General features: G+C 33.8%; 1 protein-coding gene across 7 annotated transcripts in view; it reads left to right on the top strand.

The window, feature by feature from the left end:
- The window catches only part of LOC141460434 (uncharacterized), a 166339-nt gene that overhangs the window by 46427 nt on the left and 99203 nt on the right, over positions 1–20709 (top strand). For all 7 annotated transcript variants that reach the window (XR_012462050.1, XR_012462049.1, XM_074140424.1 and 4 more), the window contains exon 2: positions 14287–14351. Coding sequence is in view for 5 of the 7 variants with exons in the window: in XM_074140424.1 (XP_073996525.1) it covers positions 14349–14351 (3 nt within the window). In the remaining 2 variants the exon portion in view is untranslated. The remainder of the gene's footprint in view (positions 1–14286; positions 14352–20709) is intronic.

The raw sequence follows: 20709 nt of genomic DNA, 5'->3' as shown, positions 1-20709 counted from the left end.
TGGTATGAAATTTTGTTCTCTTATAGACTTTGTTTTTCTCGATTATAAACTATAGTTATTTTGTGCACAGATCTATAAATGTAGAAGATATAAAGGGTTGAAAATTTTTTGGGTCATGAAATTCTGTAAAATTATGGCCGTTCTATATCTCCCACTATGAACCACGTATTGGAATGGAATTTTGTTCTCTTATAGACTTTGTTTTCTCAATTATAAACTATAGTTATTTTGTGCACAGATCTATAAATGTAGAAGATATAAAGGGTTGAAAATCTTTTGGGTCATGAAATTCTGTAAAATTATGGCCGTTCTATATCTCCCACTGTGAACCACGTATTGGTATGAAATTTTGTTCTCTTATAGACTTTGTTTTTCTCAATTATAAACTATAGTTATTTTGTGCACAGATCTATAAATGTAGAAGATATAAAGGGTTGAAAATTTTTTGGGTCATGAAATTCTGTAAAATTATGGCCGTTCTATATCTCCCACTATGAACCACGTATTGATATGGAATGTTTTTCTCTTATACACTTTGTTTTTCTCAATTATAAACTATAGTTATTTTGTGCACAGATCTATCAATGTAGAAGATATAAAGGGTTGAAAATTTTTTGGGTGATGAAATTCTGTAAAATGATGGGCGTTCTATACTCCCACTGTGATCCACATATTGTTATGGAATTTTTTTCTCTTATACACTTTGTTTTTCTCAATTATGAACTATAGTTATTTTGTGCACAGATCTATAAATGTAGAAGATATAAAGGGTTGAAAATTTTTTAGGTCATGAAATTCTGTAAAATGATGGGCGTTCTATACACCCACTGTGATCCACATATTGGTATGGAATTTTTTTCTCTTATACACTTTGTTTTTCTCAATTATGAACTATAGTTATTTTGTGCACAGATCTATTAATGTAGAAGATATAAAGGGTTGAAAATTTTTTGGGTCATGAAATTCTGTAAAATTATGGCCGTTCTATATCTCCCATTGTGAACCACGTATTGGTATGGAATTTTGTTCTCTTGTACACTTTGTTTTTCTCAATTATAAACTGTAGTTATTTTGTGCACAGATCTATAAATGTAGAAGATATGAAGGGTTGAAAATTTTTTGGGTCATGAAATTCTGTAAAATTATGGCCGTTCTATATCTCCCTCTGTGAACCACGTATTGGAATGGAATTTTGTTCTCTTATACACTTTGTTTTTTTCAATTATAAACTATATTTATTTTGTGCACAGATCTATAAATGTAGAAGATATAAAGGGTTGAAAATTTTTTGGGTCATGAAATTCTGTAAAATTATGGCCGTTCTATATCTCCCACTGTGAACCACATATTGGTATGAAATTTTGTTCTCTTATAGACTTTGTTTTTCTCGATTATAAACTATAGTTATTTTGTGCACAGATCTATAAATGTAGAAGATATAAAGGGTTGAAAATTTTTTGGGTCATGAAATTCTGTAAAATTATGGCCGTTCTATATCTCCCACTATGAACCACGTATTGGAATGGAATTTTGTTCTCTTATAGACTTTGTTTTCTCAATTATAAACTATAGTTATTTTGTGCACAGATCTATAAATGTAGAAGATATAAAGGGTTGAAAATCTTTTGGGTCATGAAATTCTGTAAAATTATGGCCGTTCTATATCTCCCACTGTGAACCACGTATTGGTATGAAATTTTGTTCTCTTATAGACTTTGTTTTTCTCAATTATAAACTATAGTTATTTTGTGCACAGATCTATAAATGTAGAAGATATAAAGGGTTGAAAATTTTTTGGGTCATGAAATTCTGTAAAATTATGGCCGTTCTATATCTCCCACTATGAACCACGTATTGATATGGAATGTTTTTCTCTTATACACTTTGTTTTTCTCAATTATAAACTATAGTTATTTTGTGCACAGATCTATAAATGTAGAAGATATAAAGGGTTGAAAATTTTTTGGGTCATGAAATTCTGTAAAATTATGGCCGTTGTATATCTCCCACTATGAACCGCGTATTGATATGGAATGTTTTTCTCTTATACACTTTGTTTTTTTCAATTATAAACTGTAGTTATTTTTTGCACAGATCTATAAATGTAGAAGATATAAAGGGTTGAAAATTTTTTGGGTCATGAAATTCTGTAAAATTATGGCCGTTCTATAGCTCCCACTGTGAACCACGTATTGGTATGAAATTTTGTTCTCTTATAGACTTTGTTTTTCTCAATTATAAACTATAGTTATTTTGTGCACAGATCTATAAATGTAGAAGATATATAGGGTTGAAAATTTTTTGGGTCATGAAATTCTGTAAAATTATGGCCGTTCTATATCTCCCACTGTGAACCACGTATTGGAATGGAATTTTGTTCTCTTATACACTTTATTTTTCTCAATTATAAACTATAGTTATTTTGTGCACAGATCTATAAATGTAGAAGATATAAAGGGTTGAAAATTTTTTGGGTCATGAAATTCTGTAAAATGCTGGCCGTTCTATATCTCCCACTGTGAACCGCGTATTGATATGGAATGTTTTTCTCTTATACACTTTGTTTTTCTCAATTATAAACTATAGTTATTTTGTGCACAGATCTTTAAATGTAGAAGATATAAAGGGTTGAATATTTTTTGGGTAATGAAATTCTGTAAAATTATGGCCGTTCTATATCTCCCTCTGTGAACCACGTATTGGTATGGAATTTTGTTCTTTTATACACATTGTTTTTCTCAATTATAAACTATAGTTATTTTGTGCACAGATCTATAAATGTAGAAGATATAAAGGGTTGAAAATTTTTTGGGTCATGAAATTCTGTAAAATTATGGCCGTTCTATATCTCCCACTGTGAACCACGTATTGGAATGGAATTTTGTTCTCTTATACACTTTGTTTTTCTCAATTATAAACTATAGTTATTTTGTGCACAGATCTATAAATGTAGAAGATATAAAGGGTTGAAAAGTTTTTGGGTCATGAAATTCTGTAAAATGCTGGCCGTTCTATATCTCCCACTGTGAACCACATATTGGTATGAAATTTTGTTCTCTTATAGACTTTGTTTTTCTCGATTATAAACTATAGTTATTTTGTGCACAGATCTATAAATGTAGAAGATATAAAGGGTTGAAAATTTTTTGGGTCATGAAATTCTGTAAAATTATGGCCGTTCTATATCTCCCACTATGAACCACGTATTGGAATGGAATTTTGTTCTCTTATAGACTTTGTTTTCTCAATTATAAACTATAGTTATTTTGTGCACAGATCTGTAAATGTAGAAGATATAAAGGGTTGAAAATTTTTTGGGTCATGAAATTCTGTAAAATGCTGGCCGTTCTATATCTCCCACTGTGAACCACATATTGGTATGGAATTTTGTTCTCTTATACACTTTGTTTTTCTCAATTATAAACTATAGTTATTTTGTGCACAGATCTATAAATGTAGAAGATATAAAAGGTTGAAAATTTTTTGGGTCATGAAATTCTGTAAAATTATGGCCGTTCTATATCTCCCACTGTGAACCATGTATTGGTATGGAATTTTGTTCTCGTACACTTTGTTTTTCTCAATTATGAACTACAGTTATTTTGTGCACAGATCTATAAATGTAGAAGATATAAAGGGTTGAAAATTTTTTGGGTCATGAAATTCTGTAAAATTATGGCCGTTCTATATCTCCCACTGTGAACCACGTATTGGTATGGAATTTTGTTCTCTTGTACACTTTGTTTTTCTCAATTATAAACTGTTGTTATTTTGTGCACAGATCTATAAATGTAGAAGATATGAAGGGTTGAAAATTTTTTGGGTCATGAAATTCTGTAAAATTATGGCCGTTCTATATCTCCCTCTGTGAACCACGTATTGGACTGGAATTTTGTTCTCTTATACACTTTGTTTTTCTCAATTATAAACTATATTTATTTTGTGCACAGATCTATAAATGTAGAAGATATAAAGGGTTGAAAATTTTTTGGGTCATGAAATTCTGTAAAAGGATGGCCTTTCTATATCTCCCACTGTGAACCACATATTGGTATGGAATTGTTTTCTCTTATACACTTTGTTTTTCTCAATTATAAACTATAGTTATTTTGTGCACAGATCTGTAAATGTAGATGATATAAAGGGTTGAAAATTTTTTGGGTCATGAAATTCTGTAAAATTATGGCCGTTCTATATCTCCCACCTTGAACCACGTATTCGTATGAAATTTTGTTCTCTTGTACACTTTGTTTTTCTCAATTATAAACTATAGTTATTTTGTGCACAGATCTATAAATGTAGATGATATAAAGGGTTGAAAATTTTTTGGGTCATGAAATTCTGTAAAAGGATGGCCTTTCTATATCTCCCACTGTGAACCACATATTGGTATGGAATTGTTTTCTCTTATACACTTTGTTTTTCTCAATTATAAACTATAGTTATTTTGTGCACAGATCTGTAAATGTAGATGATATAAAGGGTTGAAAATTTTTTGGGTCATGAAATTCTGTAAAAGGATGGCCTTTCTATATCTCCCACTGTGAACCACATATTGGTATGGAATTGTTTTCTCTTATACACTTTGTTTTTCTCAATTATAAACTATAGTTATTTTGTGCACAGATCTATAAATGTAGATGATATAAAGGGTTGAAAATTTTTTGGGTCATGAAATTCTGTAAAATTATGGCCGTTCTATATCTCCCACCTTGAACCACGTATTCGTATGAAATTTTGTTCTCTTGTACACTTTGTTTTTCTCAATTATAAACTATAGTTATTTTGTGCACAGATCTATAAATGTAGAAGATATAAAGGGTTGAAAATTTTTTGGGTCATGAAATTCTGTAAAATTATGGCCGTTCTATATCTCCCACTGTGAACCGCGTATTGGTATGGAATTTTTTTCTCTTATACACTTTGTTTTTCTCAATTATAAACTATAGTTATTTTGTGCACAGATCTATGATTTGTTCCCGTGCGATAAAAAGATTTTTATTTACTTTGTTTATGGTTGATCGCCGATGGCTTATTTGTATAGTTATCTTCTAGCCATTCTTATCTTTTCCACCCGATCTTCGGATGTTACCCGGGCATTTTATTCATTTTTATAATCCTGTTAATTAGTCCATGGCATTTGTTTGGCTATTCCATGAAAATTCGTTTTTGTTTTCTGGTTTCAAGTTTATTCTCTCTCTTTAAGCACTCATTAATCTTGGTGACCTGCACACTAGCGCTCTTGCGGTAGACTTTTGCTATCTTAAAATAGGATCTAACCTTTTTCTCTAAACTTTAGAATTTAGAAATGAAATATCACTCTGGGATGGTTTGTTGCCTAAAGCAAAATGTGGTGTTTTACAAAAGAAATTTTGTAAAAATATGAAATGAAAGAATTTTATCGATTAGTGATTGATGCAATTAGTATAGTTTAGGTTACTAATTTTTAAGATTAAAGTTAACAAAAGGTTACATATCTTTTAGGACAATCCTGTATGAGAATTTTTTCTGGTATAAAAAAATTACTGGAATAAATGCAGAAAAGTGTATAACTAAACACAAAAATGCAATCAAAATTGCATTGTGAGGCGGCAACGAACAAGGTTGGCGGAAGTAATTTAGTATTTAAATTTAAATTAAAGTCTGTTTAGCTAAAATTATTATAAAAAGAAATGGATAGCAAATTTATTATATAATTCTCTCTCTACACTTATTATTTTTGCACTGCGTCTTGTGTAAAGTATTACGTCCGTTGTATTTACTAAATGGGAGTTAAATAAAAAACCGGCTATCTTAAAAAGGAAACACGAAGAGGAATTAGAACAAGCTAGAGTAGTTGATAAAAGATTGAAAAGTACAAATTAATTAATGTAACAGGAAAGAATGTAACGGCACTGCTATTAGGGGTTGCAATCAGTTACAATAATTTCTTTAGCATGATTACTTGATTTGGGCTTCCTGCATGATTATACTTAAAATTAGTTCATGACTAAATATTTAGGGTTAATTTGAAGAGGAGATTAATTATTTTGGGTGGGGGTTAAGTTAAGTTAACTCTCTAGAGATTGATATTAAAACGTTTCAATATCCCAGCTTGTTGAAAGGTTAGTTTACTGGATGCATTTGATCTTGGAAGGTTCTTATAGTTTTTTATGATTCCAGTGGAAGCTGCAGTGGATTTTATTTAACTATTCACGTATCCTCATAATAGAATGACCCGGCACCTTGCATTTTTTTTTATTTATTTGTTAAGTTACACCAGCGCTAGATGCACTATTAGTAACAATGACAATAACTGACCACTACTACACACTCACTAACTGAGGGGAGAAGTTACCCAGTGATAACACTCCCTAAGTCGTCTCCAGGATTAGCTACTCTCTTCAGAAGAGAGAAAATCGCGAGGCCACTGGCTGATTTTAATCGCCTGGGAGGATGATCTGGAAGGTGATGAGATGATAAATGGCGGACAAGAGGATGACGGAATGAGAGTGCAAGTTCTGATGAAAACTTTTGTAGCGAGTTCGTGCAACCTGGACCTACAAACGGAATTTCCAGGTCTGTGTGGATGGTTAGATTGGAAACGTAAAATGGAGCTGTTTAACGATAGTGCGGTGAATTTTAGACTGAAGAGATTGAATTCGTTGAAGATTGGAGCGTTTCGTTGAACCCCACAGTTCAATACCGTACGTCCAGGCGGGTTTTAGTATGGAATTGTAAATCAGTCGTTTGCTATTAAGTGAAAGTTTTGAACGTTGGTCTAGTAGTCTTTTAAGCAGTCGATAACGTATGTTAACTTCAGTTCGTTTAAGTCTTGTGTGAGGGTTCCAAGTCAGTCTTTTGTCTAAATACCAGTGTTGTCCATAGGAATGTTATCCCCATTGGAATCCCATGGGAAACGTCCCATGGGGTGGGATGGGATGGGATGGGACAGTAAAATATGTCCCATGGACAAGCCTGCTAAATACAGCCCAAGATAACGGACAACATTGGCAGGACCATACAATTTTAACTTTTTAATTTTATAAATACCCACAGCACCAACAATTTTAGGATACTGAACAGATTCCTGCAGAAACAATATACATAGAATGCAAATTTGTGCAATTAGCTTCAGATAATCAATAGAAATATAGAGTGAGTGAGTCCTAATGATTGTAAGCTTCACTAATATCGATCTTGTACCTAAATCGTGGATAAATAAACTATGTTAATAGCATTACCGAAGTTCCATTTCCTCCCTGTCTACTGAAGGATGGTTTATGAAAAGGCATGTGAAACTATTTCACTTCACACCATAGACAACCTGAATTGTTCAGCAACAGTAGAATAAATCAAATAAAAGGCATTCCCAAAAAGTGATAGGCGGAAATAGGGAAAAGAATAGGTCATCCGTTAGCAAAGGAGAACAAATCTTACTTAACTCTTGATTGCAGACTCTTGTTGGCTGATCTTGGGGATATTGTAGGGTCACCTCTCTACATAAAGTACCTTGTGATAGCGATATCGTCTCTCCATCACAGTTAGATTTGTGCACCTAACTTCGTGATCTAGAAGCTATTGTAAATAGTTATAAAATTAGCTTAATAAAAATACTTATTTTCCAATCAGGAAATTATAGAATTGATTCCCGATGAAGATCCACTTGTTCCTACCTGCAGTTTAACCCAAAGCCTGCACAGCCAACTCCCTCTATTCTGCAGCCCATGATGTGCACCCAATCTTAGGAAATCCTACTCAAAAATAGGCACATTAACCTGTATATCACAATTTATATATAAAAAAAATGTAAATTGTGAAAAGAAAACTCTAGTAAAATGTGAACATCGAGATTGAAACCAGAAGTATGGTTATTTTTCATCCTGGAAGTCCTTAAAAACTGATCCTGCTACCAAAAAACAATTTAAGTATCTTCTTTTAAATTTTTTTTTGTCATTCCTGCGTCCTATTTTCTATTGTTTACAAGGAAAAGTTAACTTGACACCCACTGGTTTTGTTCAGTAAACTCTTTTGTTCCAGCTCTGCTGAACCTTTAGGAACTACATTCGACCAAATATTGATAAAAACTATTAACTTTTACTTCAGAAGAGCAGTATTACCAACTGAAGATAATTTGCTTCTAACGTGTAAATGTATTTTTAAAATTAAAACCTGAAATTTTTTTACTTATATAAAATGAAAAACTCTCTGGAATTTAAAACAATTAAAGTTAACCATAATTTTAAAAGTTCAATGTGATTAATAATTAATTAACCCCAAATAACTTTAATTAATTGACTTTATTTTAACCTTCAGAGTCTGTAATAATTAATTCCGTTTGAATCGAAAGAATTTCACGTAGTTAACATCTTATCAAAGCAATTAGTTAATGAGAACTTAATTGTGCCACGTTTATAAAAGATAAAATCAGGAGTAATGTGATATGGTTAGGTTACACACAGTATTTTATACATTATGTAGACATAATGTGTTGACATTCAAGTAATAAGTTGATTGTTTTGCCCATAATTATCTAATAATATCAATGATTGTATTTATCCCCAATAAGTTTCTTAAATTTAGAAGTTAATTACGTGTCCAAAAAGAATAAATTCTTTTACGCATTCTCGATAAGTTTAGTATAATTTTATTAATTTGATTTTTTGAAATTAAACTCAAACCGTGGAGTAATAAAAAAGAAGAATTTAAGTGGAAAAAATCAAATTAATTAATTGTATTCTTTTTATTAAGTAGAGGCTGTTGAATTCTGTGTTGGGAGAGTTCACAATAAATTTGTTGCTTTTCTGGTATACTGGCCGAAAAAAAGCAAACTTTGTATTGATTTAGTGTAACAGGGACAAATTAGGAGAAGTTTCACCATTTCCCAAGTTTTACTATGGTTATACTTCTATTCTATCCAATTGGAGCGACCTCAGATTAACTATTTATCACTGCTCTTAGTTCTGGATCTCATTGACAGAAATAGTAGCAATCTGATCCAACTGAGAGACAATTCCGTGTTTTTCCCAATAGTTTTTACTTCTATTCTATCCAATTGGAGCGACCTCAGATGCACTACTTATCACTGCTCTTAGTTCTGGATCTCATTGACAGAAATAGTAGCAATCTGATCCAACTAAGAGACAATTCCGTGTTTTTCCCAATAGTTTTTACTTCTATTCTATCCAATTGGAGCGACCTCAGATGTACTATTTATCACTGCTCTTAGTTGTGGATCTCAGTGACAGAAATAGTAGCAATCTGATCCAACTAAGAGACAATTCCGTGTTTTTCCCAATAGTTTTTACTTCTATTCTATCCAATTGGAGCGACCTCAGATGTACTATTTATCACTGCTCTTAGTTCTGGATCTCAGTGACAGAAATAGTTGCAATCTGATCAAACTAGAGACAATTCCGTGTTTTCCCGTAGTTTTTACTTCCATTCTATCCAATTGGAGCGACCTCAGATGTACTATTTATCACTGCTCTTAGTTCTGGATCTCAGTGACAGAAATAGTAGCAATCTGATCCAACTAAGAGACAATTCCGTGTTTTTCCCAATAGTTTTTACTTCTATTCTATCCAATTGGAGCGACCTCAGATGTACTATTTATCACTGCTCTTAGTTGTGGATCTCAGTGACAGAAATAGTAGCAATCTGATCCAACTAAGAGACAATTCCGTGTTTTTCCCAATAGTTTTTACTTCTATTCTATCCAATTGGAGCGACCTCAGATGTACTATTTATCACTGCTCTTAGTTCTGGATCTCAGTGACAGAAATAGTTGCAATCTGATCAAACTAGAGACAATTCCGTGTTTTCCCGTAGTTTTTACTTCCATTCTATCCAATTGGAGCGACCTCAGATGTACTATTTATCACTGCTCTTAGTTCTGGATCTCAGTGACAGAAATAGTTGCAATCTGATCAAACTAGAGACAATTCCGTGTTTTCCCGTAGTTTTTACTTCCATTCTATCCAATTGGAGTGACCTCAGATGTACTATTTATCACTGCTCTTAGTTCTGGATCTCAGTGACAGAAATAGTAGCAATCTGATCCAACTAAGAGACAATTCCGTGTTTTTCCCAATAGTTTTTACTTCTATTCTATCCAATTGGAGCGACCTCAGATGTACTATTTATCACTGCTCTTAGTTCTGGATCTCAGTGACAGAAATAGTTGCAATCTGATCAAACTAGAGACAATTCCGTGTTTTCCCGTAGTTTTTACTTCCATTCTATCCAATTGGAGCGACCTCAGATGTACTATTTATCTCTGCTCTTAGTTCTGGATCTCATTGACAGAAATAGTAGCAATCTGATCAAACTAAGAGACAATTCCGTGTTTTTCCCATAGTTTTTACTTCTATTCTATCCAATTGGAGCGACTTCAGATGTACTATTTATCACTGCTCTTAGTTGTGGATCTCATTGACAGAAATAGTAGCAATCTGATCAAACCAATTGACAATTCCATTTTTTACGATGGTTTTTGTGTATACTTTAGCCAAATAGATTAGCCATAATTGTATTTTTTAACCCTGGCAATCACTTTTGAGCTCTGTTTATACAATTATGTCTAAAGCAATATCACTATAAACAGTTGGTATTACTGCCGCTCGAAGTCTGTCTTTTATTTGTCCGCTAAATTGGCTTAATTACTAGTAATTATTGGAAGGATTATTTGTAAATTTTTTTTTATATAAAATATTTCAATTAAACTGACAAGATACTTAGTGGAATGAAGTCTAAGTCCACTGTGAGAAGGACAATAGAAAACATTAGATAAACAGTAGAAGCAACGATGAGAAAAATGTGAATGCACTTCGTGTTTACTGCTGTTACGTCATTGATCGATCTGCATGGATGTGATTTTAATTAACTTTTCCCTTATTTGCTAGATGTTGCGCTGTTTATATCTATTAGTTTATTTTTTTTCTCATTAAACAAGCGTAGTTAATAGCTTTGTTTGTTGTTTTTAATCTTTTTTTTTTATTTAAACTTAAATCGATTGAAAAATATCTTTTAGAAATTAATGGCTTTCCATTAATGTGTTTGAATTGATTATTTATAATTTACTGTTCATGATCAAATCATTCCCAAGATTCACTTTTTTATTTTATTTTAATTTAGTTTTTGCCGAGAGTTCCGCCCCTGATGTTTGAGTCTCCCTTTCCTTTGATTCGTAGTTATATTTCTATCCTTACCATGCTAATTGCTCTATGACTGGCTGACTTGATCACTTCTTCCTCTTATCTAGTAACCATTTCCTGTCTAACGTTTTCATTGAATTAATTAATTGAAATCCCTGTCTTAGTTATTTAAATTTAATATCTAAAAAGAATCTGTTCTGAATTCTGTCTTGAATTTGAGACTATTGCTATAAAACATTTTATTTTAAATTTAAACATATTTAGTTATTATCACCTTCAATATACACCCCTCCCCTATCCCTACAACGCTCCATGCGAATTTACCATTGTTCGAAACAGTGCTGGAAGTCTTCTTCTGTCAGCTCCTTCATGACGCGTGCCGCTTTTTCTTTCACAGTTTCAACGGACTGAAATCGTGTTCCTTTTAATGCAGATTTGACTTTGGGGAGCAGATAGAAAGTCACATGGGGCCAGGTCAGGCGAATAAGGCGGATGGCCTAAAACTGGGATGTTGTACTTGGCTAGAAACGTCTTGACAGACAATGCAGTGTGAGCCGGCGCGTTGTCTTGATGGAGAACCCATGTGACTTGTTCTTCCACAAATCGGGTCGTTTTTTTCCTTACTCTTTCACCAGAGTTGAGCAAGCACCTCATGGTAGTAATGTTGATTAATTATAATCGATATTTTCATTCGTTTTGGTCGTGGAAGGGCGTCCTGGGCGGTCATCATCTCCGACGTCTTCTCGGCCATCTTGGAAACGCTTGAACCACTCAAAAACTCGGGCACGTGATAAATATTCATCGCCATAAACTTCTTTTTAATAAAAGATAAGTTACAGTAGCGGTTTTAACCAGTTTCATGTGAAATTTCAAGACAATTCGTTGCTCTACAAGATGTGTAGTATCATGTTTTCGGCAAAACGAAACTAACACCTGTTTGCAAAAACGACGGTTCCGGTCAGACAGATTTCTCTACAAACACGTGAGACGCTGCAATCGAAAGAGAAGGCTTTACGCTGCACAGCTGTCAGTCGTTAGGATTTGGCGAATGCATAGTTCTTCTGTAGCAGCATCAGTCACATCACGAATTTAAAATAATGTACGCACTTTTCTTTTGATGCATTGTTACGTCCAGCTAACAGGATTGCAGGACATGTTAGAAGTATAATGCAACTGCAAGAATAATGCAGGTCCATACATTGCCAGACAATGCGTTTGACTGCCTGTGGGGCAAACATTGTTGAGCATAGTTCACGTACCTCCAGCTAAATGTTACTTCTTTAGCTCACAAGAGCTAGATTATAAAGTATTTTGTAATTATTATAAAAATAAAACTGAACTAAATAAATATATTCATATATCTATCGAATGAATTGTGATCTATGACTACTTTCAGAGCAAAATTGTGACGTTTATCCTTTTATTTCTACGACTACCTGTAAAGTTAGTAGCTGACTAGGTACTAAAGACAAGTTCTGAAGGCCCAAATAACCTAGGGCTAACTTTCAGCCCAATCAAATGAACTTCACACATGCATGGCCACCATCAGATAAATCTACCGGCAATGGTGAACTAGCATGTTGTTCGAGATTGATTATAAATGCCCTTCAACAATCATACGCAATATACCTCCAATGACCTTCAAATTTTGCCCTTGACAGAGGATTCACCTCTCTCCCTATTGGTGGATTGCACAACTATGGTACGAGTAGTCCTTCATTCTCCCACTCATCCATAACTGCATCATCAGAAAATATAGAATTGTATGTAGAAAAAAGTGTCTATTTAATAAAGAACATATTATTTAAAATGTCAGTTTACTACTATAGTGGAACTGTAGTCTAGCCTGACATTTGAAGCTACTTTGCAACTAATATTGATCTTAACTTGTAATCGATATGCTGTTATTTTGTGTTCTGTTTTTCGCTTTCTATTCCAACTTTTTGTTCAGCTCTCTTTAGGTATCTGAAATCGAAAAGTTATTTCCTTCTTTTACTGCACTATTTACCAATTTTTCCAAAATTGAATATGTACTAAACTCGTTACATTGTCCAAACATTCCTCATCTTAAACAGACCTAGAACGCGATTGCATCTGAAGTTGAAATACATATACACTTTGAAAAGTAAAAGTTCAGTTTTTGGATAGCTTAGTTTGCCCATGTGCAGCATTTAAAATGAAAAATTTGTGGTCTGTACCGTTTAACTTACATTGAATGTTATAGGAGGTATCAAATTATTAATCATTAAATCTTTAACAAACGTTAAATAACAGTCCTATGCTGATAAACTTACAAAATGGAGGGGAAAAATAGGTGAAACATGACCCACAATTGTCTTTTATCTACTTCCGCAAGGAAATAACCTGCATTCCCAATTTTCTGTTTACCCTTACATTATTACTATAGAAAACAAGACATTAAGCAAGAAAAATCTTTTATTTTTAATGCTTTTATTGAGAAATTTTTTTTCGCATAATTTGATACTTCATTAAATACCTATGGGGGAAAAATTAGTAAAAAAAATTAAACTCTTATTTTTCATATAAATAATTATCAATAAAGAATTGACCAATCCCAGTGAAGAATAGAAGTGTGAATAGTAGGTTGGTTGAAGAGCCAATCAGAAGCGAGAACTATTTATAAAACCACGCCTACTCTTTATGTATGTGACACCACGCCCTCTTTGGCCTGTAACAGAATGGTATATCTCTAATTTGCAATTTTTTTTTTGTACTTTCTATTAATTTTGACTAAAGAAAATATTATCCTGTTTTATTTAAATTAAGAAATTTTGTATGAAAATAGGAAATTGTAAAATGGCTGAAATTACAAACTGAAATATGAATGACATTTCGGGTACTTGCTGATTTGTGTACCTTTTGCCGTTGAATTAGCCCTTTTACTCAACTTTTTAAACTGTAAGTTTTTATTCAGGAGATAGAATTAAGATTTGGTTGGTTTCTCAACAGATTTAACAAATTCTATAATGTGACAATGAACCTTGGAGATATCTAGATGAAAAAAAATTGGGCATAAGGATTCGAACCCGGTTTTCCTGGCAGCTATATCGATAGTCCATCGCGTGCACAAACCTACTTTAATAAAATTCTTTTGATCGATATTTATTCAATTATTTTTTTCTGTTCACAGAGTGCTTTCTACTTTGGATGGAATTACAAATGCCTTTAGGAATTATGTTTGCCTGAAAAATAATGGTGAGTCTTAAGTTACAATAATAATTATATTTTAGGCTAGAGAGGAAATCTCCGGTAAATCTTCCGCACCCATAAGGGTTTAGGAGTCAAACTCCTCCTAAAATAGTATAATTTTTTTTTCGTAATAATATCTTCAAAAAAATTTAAAATGTAATGTAGATTCAAACATTGTTTTGAAAATTTCCAGCTCTATTTAAATTATCCAGTTCTTAATTTCAAAATTGGGAGAAAAGGGAATAATATCAGAGAGATTTCTCCCTTTCACTCTTTCCGTTATAGTATTGTCAATAAAGAATTGGCCAATCCCAGTGAAGAAAATAAGTGTGAATAGTAGGTTGATTGAAGAGCCAATCAGAAGCGAGAACTATTTATTAAACCACGCCTACTCTCTATGTTATGTCACACTACGTCAAAAATGTCACAATTATTGTGATAATGTACGTTTTAAACGACGATAATCTTAAGGTTACTACATTAATTATTGTTAATGTAAAGGTTTTAACAGTTAGAATAAAATGTTATAAATAAATTTTTAAAGGGCTATAATAGAGGTTGCTCATGTAAACAAATTAATTTACAAATGAGAGTGATTCTAGCCGGCAGATATCGTTATTAGGCACTGTCTAGGAATCTATCTCCATTATAAGAGCTCAATTATAGTACGAACAGTTTATATTGTTTACTTTCTATCTAAACTAGTAGAGCTCCTTGCTACTATTACATTTCTGTGTAATTACTAACTCTCTAGACGTCTACTCTAGTTTCTCTATTAGATAGTTGAACACCGTTTTACGCTCTTCACGTGTTTGTTATTGCCCATAATTGTAGAAAAAGTGAAATGAGAAGTAATTTTGTAAATTTGTTCACTTTCTCTTACATATAATCGTTTTTTATATTGAGTTTCCATTGAATTTTGAGGTTCTCAGAGTGAGAAAAAAAAATGTACAGTCGAACCTCTCCATAACGGAGACTGGCGGGGGAAAGCAAAGTGGCCGCTGTTTGGAGGTGGCCGTTAGAAGGAGGTAGGCAAGTTTCATAATGAAAAAATATGGGTTTTTTCCAAACATCTATTTAAAAATTGTTTATTATTAATAGATTTAAAAACGTGCATAATTGCATAATTATTGCAGCTATATGATATGCATCAAGTTTTTCTTAATTATCCAAAAAAATGATCAGAAAAACTACATATTATTGACTTAATTAATAATCTTTATAATAAGCATCACATTTATTCTTAACAATAATAATTTATGGTACAATTATCATCATACTATCATCTATTATTAGAAAAATAGAACAAACCTTTCGGCAAGTTGACGATGGCTCGATTTGGTTTTTGCAAAATCTGCCAACACATTTATTTTCTCTTCTAGAGTTAACCACTTTCGTTTGAGAGACATAAATCGGAAAAAATAATATTGTTCGTCCAAAGTAATATTGAAAAATGATTAAAATGGTACAAGATGTATGAAGCTTATATAGGAAACTTTAGGAAAAACCAGAAAAACAAAAACAAAAACTTGAGAGGGGATAATTATTTTGATCACCGCGTCAAACGAACTTTTAATAATAAGGTGGCCGTTGGTGGGAGGTGAAACATTTAATCCGTTCCCCAAAAATCAATGTCCGCGGTCGCTATGTAGAGTGACCGTTAGACGGAGGTTCTTTTATATAGAAAGTGTCTAGGGGTAAAACGGAGAAATCCAAAAACTGTCCGTAAATGGAGGTGGTCGCTAGTGAGAGTGTCCTCTATGGGAGGCTCCACTGTACATACATAATGTTGATACAAAACACACTATTAACTGAATACATAACTTTAATATATTGTTCGCACGAGCAGAAAACCTCACTTAGAGGATTAGTACAGTTCTTGCTATTTATCACGAATAATTTATGCGCTTTTCACAAGGAATTATTAATTATTAATCCACCTCAGATTTAGACGCGCTTTAATTAAAACAGACAAAAGACGTTAACAAAACATGGGGTTTTGATTGAATTTCATTGACAAATTGAAGAATACTAATAATTATAAGAAATTAAATTTAGTAACATTTACTCCTTGTGAAGGAGTTATTATGCGAACCCAACAGAAAAATTAAAGAATGTTAAGTAGGAACGAAATTATAAATAAGATTTGGTCATGAACAGAAATTAAATAAAATTAGAATAATATGTTTTTGGGGTTATGTTTAGATCCAATTGACAAAGACGAGGGTCGTTTGAAAAGTCCGTGCAAAAATAAAAACTACTTAATTTTTTGGGGTAAACCTTTTTTATTTTTCAACATAGTCTCCTTTTAGGCTTATACACTTCGTCCAACACTGCTCTAGTTTGTTGATCCCTTCCGAATAATAGGATTTGTCCAAGTCTGAAAAATAGCCATTCGTTTCTGCAATCACCTCCTCATTTGAATAAAATCTTTTTCCCGCCAGCCATTTCTTCATATAGGGGAACAAATAGTAGTCCGAGGGAGCCAAGTCTGGTGAATAGGGGGGATGTGAAACGAGTTGGAACCCTATTTCCATTAATTTTGCGACCCAACTGCTGAGGTGTGAGCTGGTGCGTTGTCGAGATGGAAAAGGACTTTTTTGTGGGCCAATCGTGGGCGTTTTTCTTGCAGCTCCGTTTTCAAACGGTCCAATAACGATGAATAATATGCACCTGTAATAGTTTTATCCTTTTCCAGATACTCGATGAGGATTATTCCTTGCGAATCCCAAAAGACAGTCGCCATAATCTTTCCGGCCGAAGGAACGGTCTTCGCCTTTTTTCGCGCAGATTCCCCCTTGGTAACCCATTGTTTAGAATGTTCTTTGGTCTCAGGAGTGTAGTGATGTATCCATGTTTCATCCACAGTGACGAAACAACGCTTAAAGTCCTGCGGATTCTTCTGGAACAGCTGCGAACCGTCCTTGCAACACTTCACACGATTTCGTTTTTGGTCAAGCGTGAGCAATCGCGTCACCCATCTTGCGGATAGCTTTGTCATGTCCAAATGTTGATGCAAAATATTATGTACCCGTTCATTCGAGATGCCCACAGCACTAGCAATCTCACGCACCTTCACTCTTCAGTCATCCATCACCATATCATGGATTTTATCAATGATTTCTGGAGTAGTAACCTCAACAGGGCGTCCAGAATGTTCAGCGTCACTTGTGCCAAATGGCCACTCCGAAAATTTTGAAACCACTTATAAACTGTTCTAATCGAAGGTGCAGAGTCACCATAATGTTTATCAAGCTTCTCTTTAGTCTCCTGAGGCGTTTTGCCTTTCATAAAGTAGTGTTTAATCAACACACGAAATTCTTTTTCGTCCATTTTTTGAAAATCACTCGACTTCCTCGATTCAAACGAATGCCAAACACAAAGAAATAGACCGATCTGGCTGAAACTTGGTGTGTGTTCTTCCAAGAGATGCTACTAACTAAACATAACCTCGATACGCGCCAGTGGTGCTGTCTCTCTGACTTTGCACGGACTTTTCAAACGACCCTCGTAAATAAGATTTGGTCATGAACAGAAATTAAATAAAATTAGAATCATATGTTTTTGGGGTTATGTTTAGATCCAATTGACAAATACGTACAAGAGCAAAAAATAAAAGTAAAGATATAGTTTTTGCAATTTGAATCCAGATGGCAATAGTAATAATTAAATTACACAAGATTGAGTCCTTATTGAGTCCTTTATGATTCGGATTCAATTGATTGAATATAAGAGAACAGTGTAATTTTTTTTTTTTAAAGAAAGAATAACTTATTTGAGAGGATTTCACATAATTTCGACTTGTCTTTTATTTCGATTAAGTAATCGCCTATTTTTTCAGGCGGGCTTCACGACCATCTACCAATTAGGTGTCGTGGGACCAGCAAACATACTTTACTGTTAATTTTTTTTATTAACCATTAAATAAAATCTAAAGCCTAAGGCCGGGAATCGAACCCAGTACCACAATACATATATAGTTTTACAGGTCTCGCCTCTTACCGCTTGGCTACCGTGGCGCCTTATTTCGATTATGAGTTAACTCCAATAACTATGAACATCTTCCTCTTAGTTAATAAAAAATCGTATCTTACTGAGTGCTAGTTATTTTTAGAGATACATTTTATGTGTGTAATGTACACATACCTAAAAAACGGCTATAAAAGTACTAATGTATAGAAAGAAATAAAACATGAGACCAGCCTTTGTAATAAAGACAAGACTCAACAACGAGTAGTAGTTTATTTCTGAAAATAGATAAGAGAAACGGATAAATAGTTGGAGGCCATTGGGTGAATAGTGGTTTTGGGCATGAGATAGATATACCTGTAATGTTATAAAGGAGGTCAACCGAGTGCAGGTTAGCAGCTAGCCAGATTTGACCTACTATTTAGAAGAAGTCGTAGAGAACAAGAAGTAACAACAACAACAACAACAGCAGGTATTCCTACAACTAGACTCCATTATCAGTTTACGACTTTGTTGTTCTTAGCTTTCTGTTGTTACACCCATAATCTCTCCAATAATGTTTAGGGACTGTATAAAATAAAGTATTGTTTAAACTATTGTTATCTATTTGGGTGAGCCTCAGTAACTATACAAGATTATTCTTCATTCTTTATATTGTGGAAGGCAATGAACGGTTTCTAAGCGTGGTGAAGGTTATGGGCGTAGCGACACCCAGAGGAGTGTGGGGAAAAATAAATACGAGGGTCGTTTGAAAAGTCCGTGCAAAAATAAAAACTACTTAATTTTTTGGGGTAAACCTTTTTTATTTTTCAACATAGTCTCCTTTTAGGCTTATACACTTCGTCCAACGCTGCTCTAGTTTGTTGATCCCTTCCGAATAATAGGATTTGTCCAAGTCTGAAAAATAGCCATTCGTTTCTGCAATCACCTCCTCGTTTGAATAAAATCTTTTTCCCGCCAGCCATTTCTTCATATTGGGGAACAAATAGTAGTCCGAGGGAGCCAAGTCTGGATGTGAAACGAGTTGGAACCCTATTTCCATTAATTTTGCGACCACAACTGCTGAGGTGTGAGCTGGTGCGTTGTCGTGATGGAAAAGGACTTTTTTGTGGGCCAATCGTGGGCGTTTTTCTTGCAGCTCGGTTTTCAAACGGTCCAATAACGATGAATAATATGCACCTGTAATAGTTTTACCCTTTTCCAGATAGTCGATGAGGATTATTCCTTGCGAATCCCAAAAGACAGTCGCCATAATCTTTCCGGCCGAAGGAACGGTCTTCGCCTTTTTTGGCGCGGATTCCCCCTTGGTAACCCATTGTTTAGATTGTTCTTTGGTCTCAGGAGTGTAGTGATGAATCCATGTTTCATCCACAGTGAAGAAACGACGCTTAAAGTCCTGCGGATTCTTCTGGAACAGCTGCAAACTGTCCTTGCAACACTTCACACGATTTCGTTTTTGGTCAAGCGTGAGCAATCGCGGCACCCATCTTGCGGATAGCTTTGTCATGTCCAAATTTTGATGCAAAATATTATGTACCCGTTCATTCGAGATGCCCACAGCACTAGCAATCTCATGCACCTTCACTCTTCTGTCATCCATCACCATATCATGGATTTTATCAATGATTTCTGGAGTAGTAACCTCAACAGGGCGTCCAGAACGTTCAGCGTCACTTGTGCCCATATGGCCACTCCGAAAATTTTGAAACCACTTATAAACTGTTCTAATCGAAGGTGCAGAGTCACCATAATGTTTATCAAGCTTCTCTTTAGTCTCCTGAGGCGTTTTGCCTTTCATAAAGTAGTGTTTAATCAACACACGAAATTCTTTTTCGTCCATTTTTTGAAAATCACTCGACTTCCTCGATTCAAACGAATGCCAAACACAAAGAAATAGACCGATCTGGCTGAAACTTGGTGTGTGTTCTTCCAAGAGATGCTACTAACTAAACATAACCTCGATACGCGCCAGTGGTGCTATCTCTCTGACTTTGCACGGACTTTTCAAACGACCCTCGTAGCTTTCCAATAAGATGCTATAAAAATGAAATTCTAACGCAGATTATTTATTTAAGACTGCTTGGATTTCTTCATTTAAACGGATACTCTTATAATAAGAGTATTTCTTAAAAAGAGGGTATGAAACTATCTACCACTTCATAGCGATATGTGCTTTGCCTTTCAGTTCAAATAATTTCTAATTTTAACATATTCTTCATTTCTGTATCTGTGCATTATTTAGTTCAGTTCTTAGCATTATTATATTTTCTCCTTATATGTAAAATCTGGTTATATTTAACTTTTACATTCCAAATATTATAATTAAAATGCAAATCTAAATCACTTTTTGAACCAAATAATACTTCATTGAAGAAAATAGGTTCACGAAAAGATA

The sequence above is a fragment of the Rhodnius prolixus genome, unplaced genomic scaffold, assembly GCF_049639745.1.
Source record: "Rhodnius prolixus isolate KJV_2025 unplaced genomic scaffold, Rpr scaffold_6, whole genome shotgun sequence".
NCBI classification, from domain to species: Eukaryota; Metazoa; Arthropoda; class Insecta; order Hemiptera; family Reduviidae; genus Rhodnius; species Rhodnius prolixus.
This window is presented reverse-complemented; position numbering and strand designations above follow the sequence as displayed.